We start from the raw sequence: 19,823 nt of genomic DNA, 5'->3' as shown, positions 1-19,823 counted from the left end.
TTCTTTAATTATTAATAAGTTAGGGAATCCGAAGACATTCTTGGAATTTGTTGTTTTGTTTTTTATTGAATTAAGAGAGTTGCATTCCCAAAGGATTGCAAGTACAAACTTAGGAAATAAGATTTATGATGAAGATGACATTTATTGATCTTTACTATGTGCCAGACCATACTAAGTCTTATATGAAGCTGTATGAGGAACTTTAGATATTTACTCTCCTTTAAAGCTTACAGCAGCAATGTTCTAAAGTTTCAGTGCTGTTTTGACCTCACTGTGATACCCAGGTCTTTTCTTTAGCTTCCCAGTACATTTTTTCCCCTGTCATTCTTTGCAATTTATTTTACACATACATACCCACACACCAGAGTAGTTTCAGTGCAGTAGAAGGGTAAGTTTTCACATACTACTATAGTAAGATTTGAGTAAAGCCTCTCCCCCACCCCCACCCCCACCTCAAAGCACATCTTGATCTAAAAAAAAAAAAAACTCAAAAACAAATCTGTGTGGATTAGTATAGATTAAGTTGACATTTCCTGTTTGTTTTTTCACAGACTGAAGGGGCTGGACTTGCTACCTGTATAGAACTATGTGTGAAAGCTCTTCGCTTAGAATCTACAGAAAATACTGAAGTGAAAATATCAATTTGCAAGACCATTTCTTGTTTGTTGCCTGATGATCTGGAAGTTAAACGTGCTTGTCAACTGAGTGAATTTCTTATTGAGCCTACAGTAGATGCATATTATGCGGTGGAAATGTTATATAACCAACCAGACCAGAAATATGATGAAGAGAATCTTCCTATACCAAATTCTCTGCGCTGTGAGCTCTTACTTGTTTTGAAAACACAGTGGCCCTTTGACCCAGAGTTCTGGGATTGGAAAACCCTAAAACGACAGTGTCTTGCACTAATGGGAGAAGAAGCATCCATTGTGTCTTCAATTGATGAATTAAATGACAGTGAAGTATATGAGAAAGTAGTAGACTACCAGGAAGAAAGTAAAGAAACTCCTGTGAATGGACTTTCTGGTGCTAACTCTGGCCTTCTTAAAGACATTGATGATGAAAAGCAGAAGAAGAAGGAGATAAAACAATTAAGAGAGAGAGGATTTATATCCGCTAGGTTTAGGAATTGGCAAGCCTACATGCAGTATTGTGTGCTATGTGACAAAGAATTCCTTGGACACAGAATAGTACGACATGCTCAGAAACATTACAAAGATGGAATTTATAGTTGCCCCATATGTGCAAAGAATTTTAATTCTAAAGAAACTTTTGTCCCTCATGTCACACTGCATGTTAAACAATCTAGTAAAGAGAGATTAGCGGCTATGAAACCATTAAGAAGATTGGGAAGGCCTCCTAAGATCACAACTGCCCATGAGAACCAGAAGACTAATATTGTGGCTAAGCAAGAACAGCGGCCTATAAAAAAGAACAGTCTCTATTCAACAGATTTCATAGTGTTTAATGACAATGATGGTTCAGATGATGAGAATGATGACAAAGATAAATCTTACGAACCAGAAGTGATCCCAGTCCAGAAGCCAGTACCTGTTAATGAATTTAATTGCCCTGTAAGTTTTTGTAAAAAGGGATTTAAGTACTTTAAAAATTTAATTGCTCATGTAAAGGGGCATAAGGATAATGAAGATGCCAAGCGCTTTTTGGAAATGCAAAGCAAAAAAGTAATTTGCCAGTACTGTAGGAGGCATTTTGTAAGTGTCACTCATCTCAATGATCACTTACAAATGCACTGTGGCAGTAAACCATATATCTGTATTCAGATGAAATGTAAGGCCGGTTTCAATAGTTACGCAGAGCTTTTGACCCACCGAAAAGAGCATCAAGTCTTCAGAGCAAAGTGCATGTTTCCGAAATGTGGCAGAATTTTTTCAGAAGCTTACTTGCTATATGATCATGAAGCACAACATTATAATACCTACACTTGTAAGTTCACAGGTTGTGGAAAAGTTTATCGTTCTCAGAGTGAGCTAGAAAAGCACCTAGATGATCACAATACTCCTCCTGAAAAAGTACTATCTTCTGAAGATCAACTTAATTCATCTGGAGATTCTGTTCAACTTTGCAAAGTGAATCAGAGCACAGAAGGGAATACTGAGAAAGAAAAATTGATGCTTCCTTCAGAAAATAACATTGAAAACAGCTTACCAGAAGATAAAAGTGATAATTGGGATAAAAGCAAAGAAAACTCAGCTGTGGCCAAACAAGACCAAATCTCTGCCTCTGAATTCAGGCAAGCTAATGGACCATTGTCAAATGGCTTGGAAAGCCCTCCTGCTGCTCCTCTTCTTCAGGCCAGTGAAGTAGCTGTGTCCATCAAGGTGTCTCTGAATCAGGGGATCGAAGATAACTTTGGAAAGCAAGAAAACTCAAGTGTGGAAGGCACTGGTGAGCCACTGGTCACAAATTTACATACACCAGCTGAAGATACTTGTAATAATTTGTGTCATCCAGGTTTCCAAGAGAGAAAAGAACAGGATTGCTTTGATGAAGCCCAGGTTGCTCAGAACTCTTTAGTAAATTCAGACACCCTCAAAATAGGTGACCTTAACCCACAAAACTTAGAACAGCAAGTAAACAATCTGATGGCCTTTTCTGTGCAAAATCAGGCAGGATTTCAAAACAAATTGCCAACTTCCAAGTTTGAATGTGGAGGTAATGTTAAAACATCATCCAATCTTTATAATTTACCTCTTAAGACATTAGAAAGTATCACATTTGTTCCATCACAGCCCAGCCTAGGTAGTTCATTAGGAACTCCATCAGTGCCTCCAAAAGCTCCAGTTCAGAAATTCAGCTGCCAGGTTGAGGGATGTACTCGAACATATAACTCTTCACAGAGTATTGGGAAACATATGAAAACTGCACACCCTGACCAGTACGCTGCATTTAAAATGCAGCGCAAAAATAAAAAAGGTCAGAAATCTAACAACTTAAATACACCAAATAATGGAAAGTTTGTTTATTTTTTGCCATCACAGGTGAGCAGCTCTAATAATGCATTTTTTACACCACAGACCAAAGCCAATGGGAATCCTACTTGTTCAGCCCAGTTGCAGCATGTCTCACCTTCCATTTTTCCAGCTCATTTAGCAAGTATGTCAACTCCATTGTTGCCCTCAATGGAAAGTGTCATAAATCCAAATATATCTGCTCAGGATAAAAATGAACAAGGTGGTGTGTTATGTTCTCAAATGGAAAATTTAACTAATACTACCTTGCCAGCACAAATGGAAGATCTAACCAAAACAGTTTTGCCATTGAATATCGACAGTGGCTCAGATCCTTTCCTTCCTTTACCTGCAGAAAATAGTTCAATGTCTCTCTTCCCTTCACCAGCAGATAGTGGGACTAATTCTGTTTTTTCCCAAATGGAAAATAATACAAGTCATTATTCCTCACAGATTGAAGGAAACGTGAATTCCTCCTTTCTAAAGGGAGGCAGTGGTGAAAATCCAGTTTTTCCTTCACAAGTGAATGTTGCAAATGAATTCAGTAGCACCAATACCCAACAATCTGCACCTGAAAAAGTAAAACAAGACCGTGGACGGGGCCCAAATGGGAAAGAAAGAAAACCCAAGCACAACAAAAGGGCTAAGTGGCCTGCAATTATCAGAGATGGGAAATTTATATGTAGCAGGTGTTACAGGGCTTTTACTAATCCCAGGTCACTGGGTGGACACTTATCTAAGAGATCTTACTGTAAACCACTGGATGGAGCCGAAATTGCTCAAGAACTTCTACAGAATAATGGACAGCCTTCTCTTCTTGCCAGCATGATTCTTTCCACAAGTGCAGTAAATTTGCAGCAGCCACAACAATCTGCCTTCAATCCAGAAGCATGTTTTAAAGATCCATCATTCCTGCAGCTTCTTGCTGCTGAAAATCGCTCAGCATTTTTACCAAGTACATTTCCTCGATCTGGTGTGAGTAACTTTAATACCAATGTCAGTCAAGAAGGAAGTGAAATTATTAAGCAGGCTCTTGAAACTGCTGGCATTCCCAGTACATTCGAGGGTGCTGAGATGCTTTCTCAGGTTGTTGGAACAGGTTGTGTTTCAGATGCGGCACAAGTAAATGCAACAGTGATGCCAAATCCAGCTGTGCCACCCTTGTTGCAGACTGTATGCCACCAAAACACCCTGCTGACAAACCAGAACAGGACACCAAACTCCAAAGCTTCCACTATCGAGGAATGTAGCAATTTGTCTGTTTTTCCAGCAAACAACTTACTACTGAAGACTGTTGAAAATGGTTTGTCCTCTAGTTCATTCACTAATTCTACTGGGCATTCACAAAATTTTACTAGTAACAGTTCACGTGTTTCAGTTATAAGTGGTCCTCAAAACACAAGATCTAGTCATCTAAATAAAAAAGGCAATAGTGCATCTAAAAGAAGAAAGAAAACTACTCCTCCACTAATTGCACCTAATGCTTCCCAAAACTTGATACCAAGTGATTTAACAACAGTGGGACTTATAGCAAAGAATGTTGACATCCCTACTACTAATCTTCCTTCAAACATAATTCCAAATTGTGAACCTCAGGGTTTGATGGAAAATCTAACACAGAAATTAAATAATGTTGACAATCAGTTGTTCATGACTGATGTAAAAGAGAACTTCAAAACCAGTCTTGAGTCCCATGAAGTGTTGGCCCCTTTAGCATTAAAAACTGAAAATGGTGATTCCCAAATGATGACTTTGAATTCATGCACATCTGTGAATTCTGATTTGCAGATTTCTGAAGATAATGTTATACAGAACTTTGAAAAGACTCTTGAAATTATTAAAACTGCTATGAATTCTCAAATACTTGAGGTAAAAAATGGATCTCAGGGTGCTGATGAAACATCACAGAATCCTCAAATAAATTATAACATTCAGCTTCCTACAGTAAGCCCTGTGCAAAATAACAAATTGCCTGATTCATCTCAGTTTTCCTCTTTCATAAGTGTCATACCAACAAAATGTAACATTCCTCAATCTGAAGTATTACATAAGGAGGATCAAATACAGGAAATTTTAGAAGGCTTACAGAAATTAAAATTAGAAAATGACCTATCCACTCCAGCATCCCAGTGTATATTAATAAATGCATCAGTGACACTGACTCCTCCTGTTAAACCAATTTCAAGTGACACAGTTGTTCAGCCAGTTTCTGAAATGATACACATTCAGTTTGCTGACAGAGTCAATAAGCCTTTTGTGTGTCAAAACCAAGGATGTAACTACAGTGCTATGACAAAGGATGCATTATTTAAGCACTATGGCAAAATCCATCAATACACTCCAGAGATGATCCTTGAAATCAAGAAGAATCAGTTGAAATTTGCTCCATTTAAATGTGTAGTACCTACGTGTACAAAAACATTTACAAGAAATTCTAATCTCCGGGCACACTGTCAGTTGGTACATCATTTTACAACAGAAGAAATGGTAAAGCTGAAAATTAAAAGGCCTTATGGAAGAAAATCTCAGAGTGAAAATTTGTCAGCCCCACGAATTACACAAGTGAAAAAACAGCTAACTGTGGCAGAGGAAAATAAAACGGAATTCCAGTCTGCTTTAGAATTGGGAGCAGAGACACAAAATGCCCTCAGTAATGTTGCAGTGATCTCAGAAAAACAACTTGCAGAAAAAAAAAGTCCTGAGAAAACAGAAAGTCCTCCACAATTGATTACAGTTATTTCTGAACAATGTAATACAAATCCTCTCACAAACATACAAACCAAAGGACGGAAAATTAGGAGACATAGAAAAGAAAAGGAAGAGAAAAAACGAAAGAAGCCAGCTTCCCAGGCCCTTGAATTTCCAACAAGATACAGTCCGTACAGACCATATCGTTGTGTTCACCAGGGATGCTTTGCTGCCTTTACAATACAGCAAAACTTGATTCTCCATTACCAGGCCGTACACAAATCAGATCTTCCTGCATTTTCTGCAGAGGTTGAAGAGGAAAGCGAAGCTGGTAAGGAAAGTGAAGAAACTGAAACTAAACAAGCTATGAAAGAATTTCGGTGTCAGGTGAGTGACTGTTCTCGCATTTTCCAAGCGATTACTGGCCTGATACAACATTACATGAAACTGCATGAAATGACTCCTGAGGAAATTGAAAGTATGACTGCATCTGTGGATGTTGGCAAATTTCCATGTGACCAGTTAGAGTGTAAATCTTCATTTACAACATACCTGAATTATGTTGTTCATCTTGAGGCAGACCATGGCATTGGAACAAGGACAAATAGAACCGAAGAGGATGGCATATACAAGTGTGACTGTGAAGGCTGTGACCGGATATATGCCACGCGGTCTAATCTCCTCCGACACATTTTTAATAAGCATAATGACAAACATAAAGCTCATTTGATTCGGCCAAGAAAATTAACAACTGGCCAGGAAAATATGTCAAGTAAGGCAAACCAAGAAAAATCGAAGTCTAAACATCGGGGAATAAAACACAACAGATCTGGAAAAGAAGGAATCAAAATGCCTAAGACCAAACGAAAGAAAAAAAGCAATTTTGAAAACAAGAATGCAAAGATTGTGCAGATTGAAGAAAACAAGCCTTATTCCCTGAAACGTGGAAAGCATGTATATTCCATAAAGGCTAGAAATGATGCCTTATCTGAATGTACAAGCAGATTTGTAACCCAATATCCATGTATGATAAAAGGATGTACTTCAGTTGTTACAAGTGAAAGCAATATAATTAGACATTATAAGTGCCATAAATTATCTAAGGCATTTACGTCACAACACCGTAATCTTCTTATTGTCTTTAAGCGGTGTGGCAACTCACAAGTGAAGGAAGCTTCTGAGCAAAATGATAAGAATGACATAAAAGGTTCTGACACGCGTGTGTTGTCAGAGAACAATGATGACTCAAAAACAACTGTTCCACAGAAGGAATTTGAAAAAAATGAAAAAGATGAAATGGATGAGCTAACAGAATTATTTATTACAAAGTTAATAAATGAAGATAGCACAAGTGTGGAGACCCAAGCCAATACCTCTTCAAATGTAAATAATGATTTTCAAGAAAATAACCCCTCCCAGTCAGAAAAGCAAAAGGCAGGTAATTTGAAGAGAGTTAATAAAGAAAAAAATATCTCACAAAATAAAAAACGGAAAGTTGAAAAAGACGAACCAGAGTCAGCTGTTGAGTTAAGTGGCACACAGAAAGAGGAAGAAACTGCTGTTGCAATTCAAACCACTGAGGAGCATCCTGCATCTTTTGACTGGAGCTCGTTCAAACCAATGGGATTTGAAGTATCATTTCTGAAGTTTCTTGAGGAGTCTGCAGTGAAGCAGAAGAAAAGTATTGACAAAGACCATCCAAATAGTGGAACTAAAAGAGGATCCCATTCAAACTCAAGAAAAAGCACTGATAAGACTGCTGTGGCTAGTGGAAATCATGTATGTTCTTGTAAAGACAGTGAAATCTTTGTGCAGTTTGCCAATCCCTCTCAGCTTCAGTGCAGTGATAATGTAAAAATTGTTTTAGACAAGACTCTTAAAGATTGCACTGAGCTTGTTCTAAAGCAGCTTCAGGAAATGAAACCTACCGTCAGTCTAAAAAAACTTGAAGTACATTCAAATGATTTGGATATGTCTGTAATGAAAGAAATCAGTATAGGTAAATCCACAGGCAGAGGGCAGTACTGATAACTAATGTACTATAGATACGTCATTTATAGTTTTACTTAGGAAGCCATCAAGCATGCTGTAATTGTGAAACTTTTATTTTTTTTTGTTGACATGAATTAACCTGGCCAAAAAGAAAAAAAAAAAAAAACCCATGACATTTGTCATGTAGAACTTTTTTTTTTATCCCTATGGGACTTGAGGAACAGAATTAATACTTCAGTTATTGTAAATATTTGAGTTAAACCTCAAATTTCTATCACCCAATTGCTCTTTTCATGAACTAGATTGAATTGTCTGTGTGATTGATATGTTTCACCACGTCACTGCTCATGTATAACAGTACTCTTTATTTGTAGATACCATTTTTGTATATATTTATTATTGTAAATCATTTGCTGCCACCAGCAGTCTGTAAGTCTAAACTATTAAATGATACATTTATATTTGGAATTTTAATTTTTAACTAAGTGATCAAGTTTTTAAAACTTTTATTGTTTTAAATTAAGAACTTTTTGAACTAAAAATAGAAACTCTGCCATAGTTCATTGATTTTTTTTTTTTAGATGAAACATTTATTTACAAGATGATCTCAAGGTTATGTTTCACAAAGTTAGGCATATTACATCAACACTTTGCTCTGCTTTGTAAATTCACCATCCAGGATTTTTGGATAGTATGTGAAATTAAAAGCAGATTATTTAGTAGTTTCCTATAGCTACACATTTTTCTTTTTTCCATTGCTTCTGATTGGATATAGTTACTATGAGTCCATGAAATATAATGGAAATGTGAATAAAGAATTTACTACATTGAAGATTTTAAACATTGGTATTTAAAAAAATCCTTTGTGAATGTGATAGAATCTAGTAGTGTGGAGCAGTGTAAATATTTGAGGTGGTGATTTGTGAAGTAGCCCAGTATTGCCTTAAATAAAATCACATTTCATTTCTTATTTTATACATGTGATCTTATAAAGGTTTTTTTCCTCCATTTTCTGAGGTTTATAGATTGGTGTATAGCTTTAAACTGTATAAACTTTTGTGGGAAGAATTTTTTAAACATTTTTATAAATCTTAAAATTGGTATCATCAAAGTGAGCCCATCTTGTGTTTATAAAATACAAGAATCCTTAACATTTATAATTACATAGATGAAACACTTTCTATAAGGAAGTTGGATGTTTTGATTTTACTGTTTATAGATGTTAGATTGTACAGATTTGTCTGTATTTTCTCACCATATCTAATGATACTTTTTCATTAGATCAGTCTTCAAGAACAGTATTAGTTCTAATTGATCATTTTGATTATTCACTATATAGTTCTTATAGGTTAGCTTTATTCACCATATTTATACTGTGGATTTATGGCCAGAGGTAGAGGTTATTTTAGGAGAGTCAGTGACCATTTAAAGTCCAACTAAAATCAGTCCTGGAAACAAAAGAAGACATCTTTTGAATATTTACTTTTGTTTTTGTTTGCCATAAATAGAAGCATTGGTGTTTTGCCTTGTGTTATTAAAGCAGTTGCATTCACAATATTATTAGCCTGAGATATTGATGATATTGTGATGATACAAAAACGTGTATACCCCCTGTGCAGCACCGGATTTGCAGGAAAAAATGAAGCACTTACTGAAATTGCTGGTACTCTGAATAAATAAGCATGGTCAAGGAGTGAGCTATTTTCTTTTGGAAAATATTTTTTAAGTTTCATTATTAAAGTATTGTGGTTTTACTTTTAGGACCTTATAGGTTATATTGAGTAGTTGGTTTCCCCTCAAGGTTTATTTTCAATATGCATAAAACTTGACACATTAAGTTCCCTACCCTTTGGTAAGCCCACTGTTATTTATTAAAATAAAAGTTTTTATGGGTGATTAATACGTTTTTTTCTAAACAATAATTTAAATAACTGAATTTTAATATTAAATTTTCATTAACAATTGAATGTGTTCTTACAGTTTTCTTAGAAGTTGACCTAGCTCTCAAAGGTCGGCATGTAGCAGAACTGCTTGATATGGTGCAGTAACAAGTAGATTTATTTCTGATCACTGTACTCACGAGCCACTGTTAAGTGAAAATACAATGTATTGGGGCCTTTTTTTCCTTATTAGCTTAAGAAAACTGACTGACCACTAGACATTTCTGTAAATGTTCTCCTACATTTTAGGGGAAAGAGTTTGCCAACATTGAGTGATTTTTTTTTTTAATATTCTAGGTACTGCGTGCTAAAAGTAATTATGGGAGAGTGGGCTTTTTAGCATGGAACAGAAAAATTATGGTATAAATAAGAATGAATTTATAGAATAGCATGTTGGTAAGATTTGATATGGAATGTAATGCCTAAGTATTAAAAAGAATCATAAAGTATATATTTTTCATGGTATACTTTTCCTCTGTTGTTTTTGAGATACCTTCTTTCTACAACCTAAATTTGCCCAAGGTGTCATCATTAAAAATGGATTTTTCTCTCCCTTAAACACAAAGGATTTTAGTACTACAGTTCCAATCTGTGTTACTCAAAATGCATCACCATCTTAAGTTAAATGTAACAGTTTTAAAAATTTTTGGCAGTGTTAAATTCAGTAAAGTTAAATTATTTTAAAAGTCTAGATATACAGATTTTTAGCCAAAAAAACATGGTTATTGAATGCATTTAAGTTGAACAATTAAATCAGGTACTGATTTAGGAAGATAATTGGCACTACATAGAGGATATACTGATTTGCAGTAGTAGGGAGACTTGAAATGGTTCTGGCAAAAAAATGAGAAGCAGAAGAAAAATCATGTTGAATTGGAAAAGAGACTAATGTTTATGAGAGATGCTAGAATGTAACGCAGTCTAAGACAGCCTTTTTCAAAATGTTTAGGAAGATTTCAGGGGCATGGGAGTGAATTGTGATCAAAGTAGTTTTCTGAACGACACATTGGCAGCCCTCTCTTAAATAATCTAGTGCTGGTGAGTGGCTCAGGTGGTAGAGTACTTGCCTAGCAAGCATGAGGCCCTGAGTTCAAACCCTAGTTCCACAAAAAAATAAAGGAAAGAAACCATCTTAACTGTCAAAGTGGAAATTTTCCAGGCTTAATTGACCATGGAAACATTTGACTATCACCCAATATTCAATTATATTGTACTTTATTATATTTATTATATTATAATAATAATATTAGTCAGTCTCCTTACTTGCTCATCAAAGCCCCTCTCCAGACATTCTTATCCCACTTCCTATTTCCTGCTGTTTTCTATTTCATCAAGTACATACTAAACTGCTTTCCCCCACCATAAAGACCTTACACATACTGTGTTTGGCTGGAATCCCTATTTCTTTCTCAGCTTAAATGTTACCTTATCAGAGAGGCACCCAGAGAATTTTAATAAAATTTCATATGCCCATTCTTTACCAAACATAAAAATTAAAGACTCCCTTGTAATCATTTACTCTTCACCTTCCATCACTACCAGCGCATAGCAAAGGAAATGATACTACTGGTTTTCTCCAGTGACCTCGCTCATTAGAGATGCCCCTTATTTCAGTAATCTCTTCCTCAATAAATGGGAACGCTACACCTTGCCATAATCAAATCCCTTATCATTTTGAATCTTGAATTCAAATTCCCTTTCTCCAATCGCAAAATAATCCACTAAAAAAGACTTGGGCCTCATCCAAGTGTGGGTGGCTCACACCTTAAAATCCTAGCTACTCTGGAGGCAGAGATCAGGAAGATCGCAGTTTGAAGCCGGCCCCAGACAAATAGTTCCCAAGACCCTATCTTGAAAATACCCAGCACAAGAAAGTGCTAGTGGAGAGGCTGAGGTGGTAGAGCACCTGCCTAGCAAGCATGAAGTCCCGAGTTCAAACTCCAGTACCACCAAAAAACACAGCTAACTTGTGCCTCATCACAACTACCACTTGCTGCCTATTTGTCTAACTCCTGTCCTCAGCTTTTTAGAGACTAGATCTCATTGTTCTATATACTCCCTTGCAAAATCCTCATTTTGCCACTTCCCTCTGTCAACATTTCCTGGAGAAATTCTAAAGCTTTCTGTTTATTCTTAAGCAGTTGGTTGGAAGAGAGTTCTTCCAAGAAATAAGTTGATATGGGTTGGCACAGTGGCTCAAGTTGTAAAGCACCTGCCTAGCAGTTGTGAAGCCCTGAGATCTAACCCAAGTACTGCCAAAGGAAGAAAAACGTTGATAATCTCAAAGCACTTTTAAGTGCTTCCTTGTGTTGTTTTAATCACATTTTGTGTAGTGGTCCCTTCTCATCTTTTCACTACCAGTCCATAACCCTGCAGGCTTGTATCTGTACTCTTGTCTACTTCTCAAAAACCAATTCCTCTTCTGAAACACCCTCACTCCCACCCCAGAACTTTCAGTTAACTACTGTCTTTTGTTCAGTGATTTCTTATTAGGTCCTTTTCAATAATTTAGCTCTAATAGCTACTGTTCCTGAAAGGATGAGGAGAGAGACTTTTATTTCACCCACCTATAACCACATTCGTTGGGTTCCAGTCACAGCGAATCTGGTTGTACACTCCCGTTTCCTCACTTGATGTTTACTCCCACTTTATATGTGCCTACAGCCCTCCTAAAATTGATCTTGCCAGGATTGCAAGTCTCTTGTGCTATCATATCTATTAGTTCTTTTTCTGTCCTTAACTCACTTCCTCAGGAGCACTCAGTGGTGTTGATGACTCTCCTTGAAGTATTATCTTTGTATGATTTTCTTGACATATTTTCTTGGTTTTCTCTGCTGCCCCATCTTTGACCCAAACCCTAGTTCACCTCCCAGAACCTTACCTCTGGGTCATTGTCTCTATTCTCTGTTTGAGTGATTTAGTCCATTCCGTGGAATTTAGTATTATCAATGTACTTCAGAGACTGTACTTTTTATTGTCCCAGTTGTATATACACCTAACTATATTAGAATTAATTAGGCATGTTACATCCAAACCATTATTTTCTTCCCCACCCTATCTTCCATATATTCCTCTAAGCAATATTCCTTATCTGGAAAAGTGAAGTCTCTGCCTGTCTTTCTCAAACTAGGCTCTTTGATGTGTCATCACAATAACCATGTCCTTTCCCTATTTTAATCACATTTAAGGATGGCCATTTGTATCTCCTAAGTGGAAAGGAACTTTTTTTTTTTTTTATTCATACGTGCATACAATGCTTGGGTCATTTCTCCCCCCTCTCCCACCCCCTCCCTTACCACCCATTCCGCCCCCTCCCTTTCCCCCCCACACCCTCGATACCCGGCAGAAACTATTTTGCCCTTATCTCTAATTTTGTTGAAGAGAGAGTATAAGCAATAATAGGAACAAGGGGTTTTGCTAGTTGAGATAAGGATAGCTGTACAGGGAGTTGACTCACATTGATTTCCTGTGCATGTGTGTTACCTTCTAGGTTAATTCTTTTTCATCTAAACTTTTCTCTAGTTCTTGGTCCCCTTCTCCTATTGGCCTCAGTTGCTTTTAAAGTATCTGCTTTAGTTTCTCTGCGTTGAGGGCAACAAATGCTAGCTAATTTTTTAGGTGTCTTACCTATCCTCATATCTCTCTTGTGTGTACTCGCTTTTATCTTGTGATCAAAGTTCAATCCTCTTGTGTTTGCCCTTGATCTAATGTCCGCATATGAGGGAGAACATACGATTTTTGGTCTTTTGGGCCAGGCTAACCTCACTCAGAATGATGTTCTCCAATTCCATCCATTTACCAGCAAATGATAACATTTCATTCTTCTTCATGGCTGCATAAAATTCCATTGTGTATAGATACCACATTTTCTTGATCCATTCTTCAGTAGTGGGGCATCTTGGCTGTTTCCATAATTTGGCTATTGTGAATGGCGCCGCAACAAACATGGGTGTGCAGGTGCCTCTGGAGTAACCTGTGTCACAGTCTTTTGTGTATATCCCCAAAAGTGGTATTGCTGGATCAAATGATAGATCAATGTCTAGCTTTTTAAGTAGCCTCCAAATTTTTTTCCAGAGTGGTTGTACTAGTTTACATTCCCACCAACAGTGTAAGAGGGTTGAAAGGAAACTTTCTGCTTCTCCCTACATCATAACTAATCCAAATCACAACCATCTCTTGCCTTGACTGCTACAACATTCTCCCTATTGGCTTTCTTCCAGAATATGCCCCACTAAAGAGCTAGATTGTTTTTTTAAAAAACAGTTTTGAGAGGGATAAAAATTCATTCATATTGTACTTTGAATAGATTTTTGTGGTGAGGGTTTTGTTGTTTTTCACCATGATTGATACCTTGCTCTCTAAGCACCTCTGGTACTCTCCTTTGCCCATTATATTCAGTCTGGCCATAGTGGCTTGTTTGAAGATCCACAAGCCACACAACCCTTTCATATCTCAAGCCCCCCTTGCACTAATTTTCTACTTGGAGTGCTGTGGGTTTTTTGGGGTTTTTTTACTACGCTACAACTACTTCTTCATGTATTAGATCTCTAGCCCCATGACTGATTTTTTTCTGTTAAAATGCTTGGGGTTTTTTCCTGGCATTTTCTCACAAGTCATAATGGCTTTTTTTTTTCCCCTGCTTTACTGTCTTTGCCCCTATAAAACTATAGGCTGCACAGGGTAGAATCTTTGCTTGTTATGTCACTTACCACTGGATACCTGGTGCCTAGTACAATAAAGATACTTAGCTATAGTAAATATTCAGTCCTTAAATGGGTGCTAAAACAGAATTCTGATTTATGAGCTCACAGTTACATTACACAGTTATCCTGCTGTGAAGGATGGTACAAGGTATTGCAGGATTATATTTTAGGATGAGACTGACAGCCTATAGTCTATTGTGAGGGAAAGGAATTTAATAAAGACTTCTAAAGAAGGAGAAATTAAGCTGAGTATGGTAGTACATTCCTGTAATACTAGCAGTCGGGAAGCTGTGGCAGAAGGATCACAAGTTTGAAGCCAGCCTGGACTACATAGTGAGACCCTGTTTCAAACAAAAAAAAAAGGAAAGAAAGAAAAATGAAGGAAGTTGGGGAGAGAAATCAAACTCCAGGTCAAGAGAAAAGTATGTATAAAAAGCTTTGATAGGAATAGCTTTTGAGGAAATGCTATAAAGTCAATGAGGAAAAGCAAGCAAGACCCACACCACATCTTAAGACCTATTTGTATTGGATTTTATTGAAAGCAAGGAATTCACAGATAGGCTTTAAGCAGAGGAATGAGGTTTTTGGAGTTTTGAAATTTTGCCCTAAGTGAGGAGGCATTACCGAGGGGAGTTCAAGAAGACCTGTTAGCTTGTCCAAGTCATCTAGGAAAGAGAAGACTGGCTTTTAGTAGAGTGGTGCTAGCAAAGAAAAAGGTGGATGGACTTGAAAGATGTGGAATATTTGGTCATTATGGATAATGGAAATGGAGAGAGAGGAAGTTGAAAAAAGTTGAGGGTTTAAGTTGGAAAAAATTTTGAACTACCGTTTACCTAGGTAAGTAAGAGTAGACTAAGGAGTTTTATTGATGGATGGTTGTCTAGGGAAAGAGTATAGAAAATGATTCAGGACTGAATCATAAACTCAAAATTTAAAAGAAAAATAGGGAACTCATAGGGATTTGAGAGTGGGAAGAAAATTTGGGGTGGTACTGGGTTTGAACTCAGGGCTTCGTGCTTGCTACCCAGGTGCATTTGAGCCATTCCTCCAGTCCAAGAATACAATTTTTTAGAGGAGGTATATATAATTTTGTCACAATGCTGAGAGAAGAATTTTAGAGTAACCTTTGGATTTAGTGTAATGGGTGACCTTTGTTATTACTTAATTTTAATAACAAGCTAGTTGAAAGTGGATTGAGAGGCATAGAGACCAAGTGGTAACACCTATTTTTGGAAAGCTTATGAAGGGGAAGGATAAAGTAGCTGCAGGGTGTTGTGGATTCCATTCAAAGTTCTTCAAATTGCAGATAAAATAAAGCATATTGAAGTGCCAGTGAGAAGGATTTGGTAGAAAGGTTAAGATGTGAGAAGTAGTATACATTGTAAAATTCTTAAGTTTCTGGCTTTGGTAATTGCTAGTGATGATGCTTATTACCAAGATAATATAGAAAAAATAGGATTAGAGAAAAGGTAATGTTGAGTGTGAGGTTCCTGGATGTCTTCAAGGCAGAGAGATGTAGCGATTAGTTCTTCATAGGTGTGTGAAACAGTTCTGGACCATATATATCTTGAAATCAAGCATCTTGTCTTTTTTCTTTTATATCCTAGGCATTGAGCTAAAAATCTAGGACATAGTAAACACTTGTTGGAATTGAGAAGCAAAAATCAGTCTAGATCTGAGCTACAAGTTTGAGAATTAGCAATTTTTAACTCTAGTTGAAGACAATTTTCAGCTACTAGTGGGAGAGAATGACATATAAGGAAGCATGTAGGAAAAGATGGTGGTGCTCAAGGAATTAATCCTCACAAACACCAACACTTAGTGGGCAAAAGAAAAGAGACCAGTAAAGATAGGAAGGAAGAGTCTGGTGAGAACCCGGACGGGAATAAAGTACAGAGCATTAGGAAAGTTGAGGAGGGAGATTGAGGAAGGTAGATGGCCTGCCAAGTGCCATTGGGAGGTCAATTAGTAAGGATAAAGAGGCCATTAGAATTAGAAGTTTGTAGTGGATACTAAATGTTTATTTTCTAGTTAGATTTATTTTAATGTAGTGAATAGGCCAGTAGATTGAACCTGAGCCCAAGAACAAAGCTAAGAATATTAGCAAACTAGAAAGGACACCTCTTATACTGTCTGTTAAATAGAAATATTGAGCTCCTCATCAGGAAGAAAGGAAACAAATCTCTGCTCAAAAACAAGCATTGGAAAAGTAGAAAATGAAGGTTCAAATGGTGAGAACTTGTGGTAAAGCATGGAAGGAGCTGAGTAGGGGATAGATGTTATACAAGAATTACTGATGAGGTGATATGTGCAGTTTCTCACATTGACAGCCTAATGTACTTACTGCTTGAGCATATGGTAGTGCTAGTAGTGATCCTCAATTTGGATGGAAAAAGTGGTTGTGTAGTCCTGTTAGAAGTAATGTGTTAATGAACTGAGACTAGATAGGGTAGGAAACAAAGCCAGGACAGAAGAAAATAGAGTTGTCAAGGGACTGGAGGTCTTAATGGTGTCAAAAAGAGAGGATATAGTGGGGATAGGGCCAACCATTGGTCTGAAAGACCGGGCCTTTGAAATTTAGTGATTTAGGAATAACACAGCTTTTAATGTCTAGAAATGGGCATAGAATTAGAGAGATTAAGGTTGCTGGAGTTGAACAGTTTAGAGAACTTTGACTCTAATTTAGTGGATAGACTGTACATGAAAAATGCACTTAGTAGTAACCAGTGTGAGAAGCCTGAATTGTGTACAACAGGGACAGTGCTTCTACACTACGTGGTACATGTAGGAAGATCAGTTTCTTCACAGTATCCTCTTGGCCCAGTCATCTTGGAAGATCCAGGTTCAGTTAAGATTAAGTTGTAACAGCTGGGTATAGTGATTCCCAGTTGTAATCCCAGCACTCCGGAGGTGAAGCAAGAAGATCACAAGTTCAAGGCCAGCTTGGGCTACACAGCAAGTTTGAGGCAAACCGGGCCCACATAGTGAAATCCTGTCTCAGAAAACCAGAAAGATAAGTTGCAGTATATAAATTGGTGAAACAAAAAAGAAGAGGGAATGCTTTGTAGGGAGCGTAATAAAGAGGAAAACAATGAGTTGGAGTGAATGTCTAATTAATATAAAGGTGACCAAGAGAATAAATAAGCTTGGTAACTGGATTCTTGAAGTCCAAGCCTGCAAATTTGATTAAAGTACGTGGTGTGTATATATGGAAATAACACAGGGGAACATACTTGTACAATTTATATGCACTAATTTCAAATTGGGAGCAGGATGGTCCAAGGCTGCAGTCTAGCAGGAATCTGCTGTATTGGGCCTACTCTAGTCTAGTTCCTGTAAATCCAGTCTGTATTCTTATGAGACTTAGGTGCTTTAATCACCATTTCAAAATGAGGAAATACTAGGTATCTAAACCTGAGAGTTACACAGATAGTACGTGGCAGAGCTGAGAGTTGAAACAAGCAAGCCAAAGCTGCTACATGCCTTGATTTGAAGACTGTAGGCAGCCAAATGAGATAATAGGTTGAAGAATTTTTAGCTAAAAGATGGAGAAAAAAAATTGACCTAGTGTCTGAAAAGAATTTTCTCTAGGTGGGTAAGAAACAGTTTTAGGAACCGATTGTAATCGATATACTTTTAAGAGCCACATTTATTTCTATATTTTTGTTTATTATTTAATACTGGTACCAAAGAAAAGAAGGAACTCCTAGAACCCAGCCTGTAACCATGGAGGAGGTGACTATTGATGGAGGGAATGAGGCCAAGCAAAGGGTCTCTCCGCTAGACATGGGCTCTGCACCTGTGAACCCATAAGGCAAAGAAGCCAAGAGAGAGATGGAAGCAGTCGTGCAGAAGCTGAGTGGATTCTGACCAGCACTCAACTCTAGTCAGTATGAATTGGGAAGGCTATAAGAAAGTTGTAGCCTGAGGTTTTATTTCTGCCATCAGACTACTAAATTCTTTGAGCAGGGCAAACAGATTTTCACTTTGCAAGTTGCATCTGCACAGCCTCCAGCACTACTACCTCCAGATCCCCTAAGGGTTAGTAGGTTGGATAAGAGCAATGGGTGGTAACAGTGGACCTCATGTGCCAAAGTCCCTTTGTAGTAGTCTTAACTGTTAAGGAACAGATTGTTGCAGGAAATTCTTCACCATAGAGCTGCCTGAGAGGCATCCTCACAAAGGGAGCACCCCTTCTTGCCAAGCCAAAATGACCTCTTTATATGTAAGCTTTAAGATATTCATCACCTTGACACTTAAGATTTATGGGAAGGTGTGTATGCAGAGAATAAACTATTTTTAAAATTTGTTTCCAATATACTTTTATCATCATACAATCCACATGTGTAAACAAGTCCTTCTTAGAGGTCCTGGTTTTCTACTCCAACCCTAAGAAGCTGGTAAACTTGTTGCATTTACTTGCTGACGTTTCAAAACCATCTTTAAAAACAATGAATTGAGAGCTCTAGCTTAGTGGTAGAATTCTTACCACACATGCATGAGGCCCTGGGTTTGATCCCTAGCACTGTGATTGTTTAACTGAAAACTACTTAAGACAAAACCATCTCAGCTGAAGCATTCTCTCAAGCACATACATCCTCAGAGGTTTTCTAATCCCATGATGGCACGTGGGTGTTCGTTTAAACTATGATCCTCAGGAAAACACCGCTCCATAAGAGAATGGAGAAATTAGCATTCTGACTTTATAAAAACAGTGACATGGGGAAAATTTATTGACTTGTCAGGTCTTCTGACCCCTGGTTCAGATTACTTTCTCTGCTGTCCAGTCTAGAGACAGTGTTGTCATTTAATGCAGAAGGATGAAGCTGAAAATTGTCAAGATTACATAGGAAAAATTTTGTAAGTTTCCTGGTGAATACTGGAAGGAAACAGTGCAATATGCTTTTCATTTTGGTAAAGCAAGATTAGAAGTTATGTCATGCCTAACACGACATTGATGTCTGACATTTAAAAGTTTGAAAATGTTATCTACATGTTACTGGTATAAAATGAGAAACTGAAGTAATTCTGTTCTTTTTTCCCAATTAAATTTTGATCCTGCACCAGCTCACACTCAGAGTAGAGGAGCCATTGGCATGGTAGGCAACTGCTGCTCCGCTAGCAGTGAAAAACCAGAAACATCCAGAATGTTCTGTGGTAATGTTCTTTTGCCCTTTCCAGTACAAAACAGTGGCTGTGTTTGAACTCTGAGCTGTGGGTGGGTGTTACTGGGCTTCCCTTCCCCATCTCCATCTCTCAAAGCTGATATCCTTGACAGTGAAGAGAAAATCTGAAATTTGATTTTAAAACTATAGGTTAGGGGCTGGGTAAATATAGCTCAGTGGTAAAGCACTTGCCTAGCATTTGGAAGACCCTGAGTTCAATACTCATTCACTGCTTAAAACAAAACAAAACTATAGGCTGAAGCCAGCATTCCTGTGGCCTACCTGCATTTTTTTTTCTGTTCACTTCTTACTGAATAAGCTATAACATCTGCAGTCAATGTTTCTCAGAAGTGCTACATTGAA

General features: G+C 37.4%; 1 protein-coding gene across 2 annotated transcripts in view; it reads left to right on the top strand.

Moving 5' to 3' along the window:
• Positions 1-10,055, top strand: part of Znf292 (zinc finger protein 292) — a 77,940-nt gene extending 67,885 nt beyond the window's left edge. For both annotated transcript variants that reach the window (XM_020178542.2, XM_020178544.2), the window contains one exon: positions 552-10,055. In XM_020178542.2, coding sequence (XP_020034131.1) covers positions 552-7,688 — 7,137 coding nt within the window. In that variant the 3' untranslated portion in view covers positions 7,689-10,055. The remainder of the gene's footprint in view (positions 1-551) is intronic.
• The last annotated feature ends 9,768 nt before the right edge of the window (positions 10,056-19,823 follow it).

Source organism: Castor canadensis, chromosome 1 (assembly GCF_047511655.1).
Source record: "Castor canadensis chromosome 1, mCasCan1.hap1v2, whole genome shotgun sequence".
Taxonomy (NCBI): domain Eukaryota; kingdom Metazoa; phylum Chordata; class Mammalia; order Rodentia; family Castoridae; genus Castor; species Castor canadensis.
Note: the sequence above shows the minus strand (reverse complement) of the source record. Positions and strands in the feature narration are given on the sequence as shown.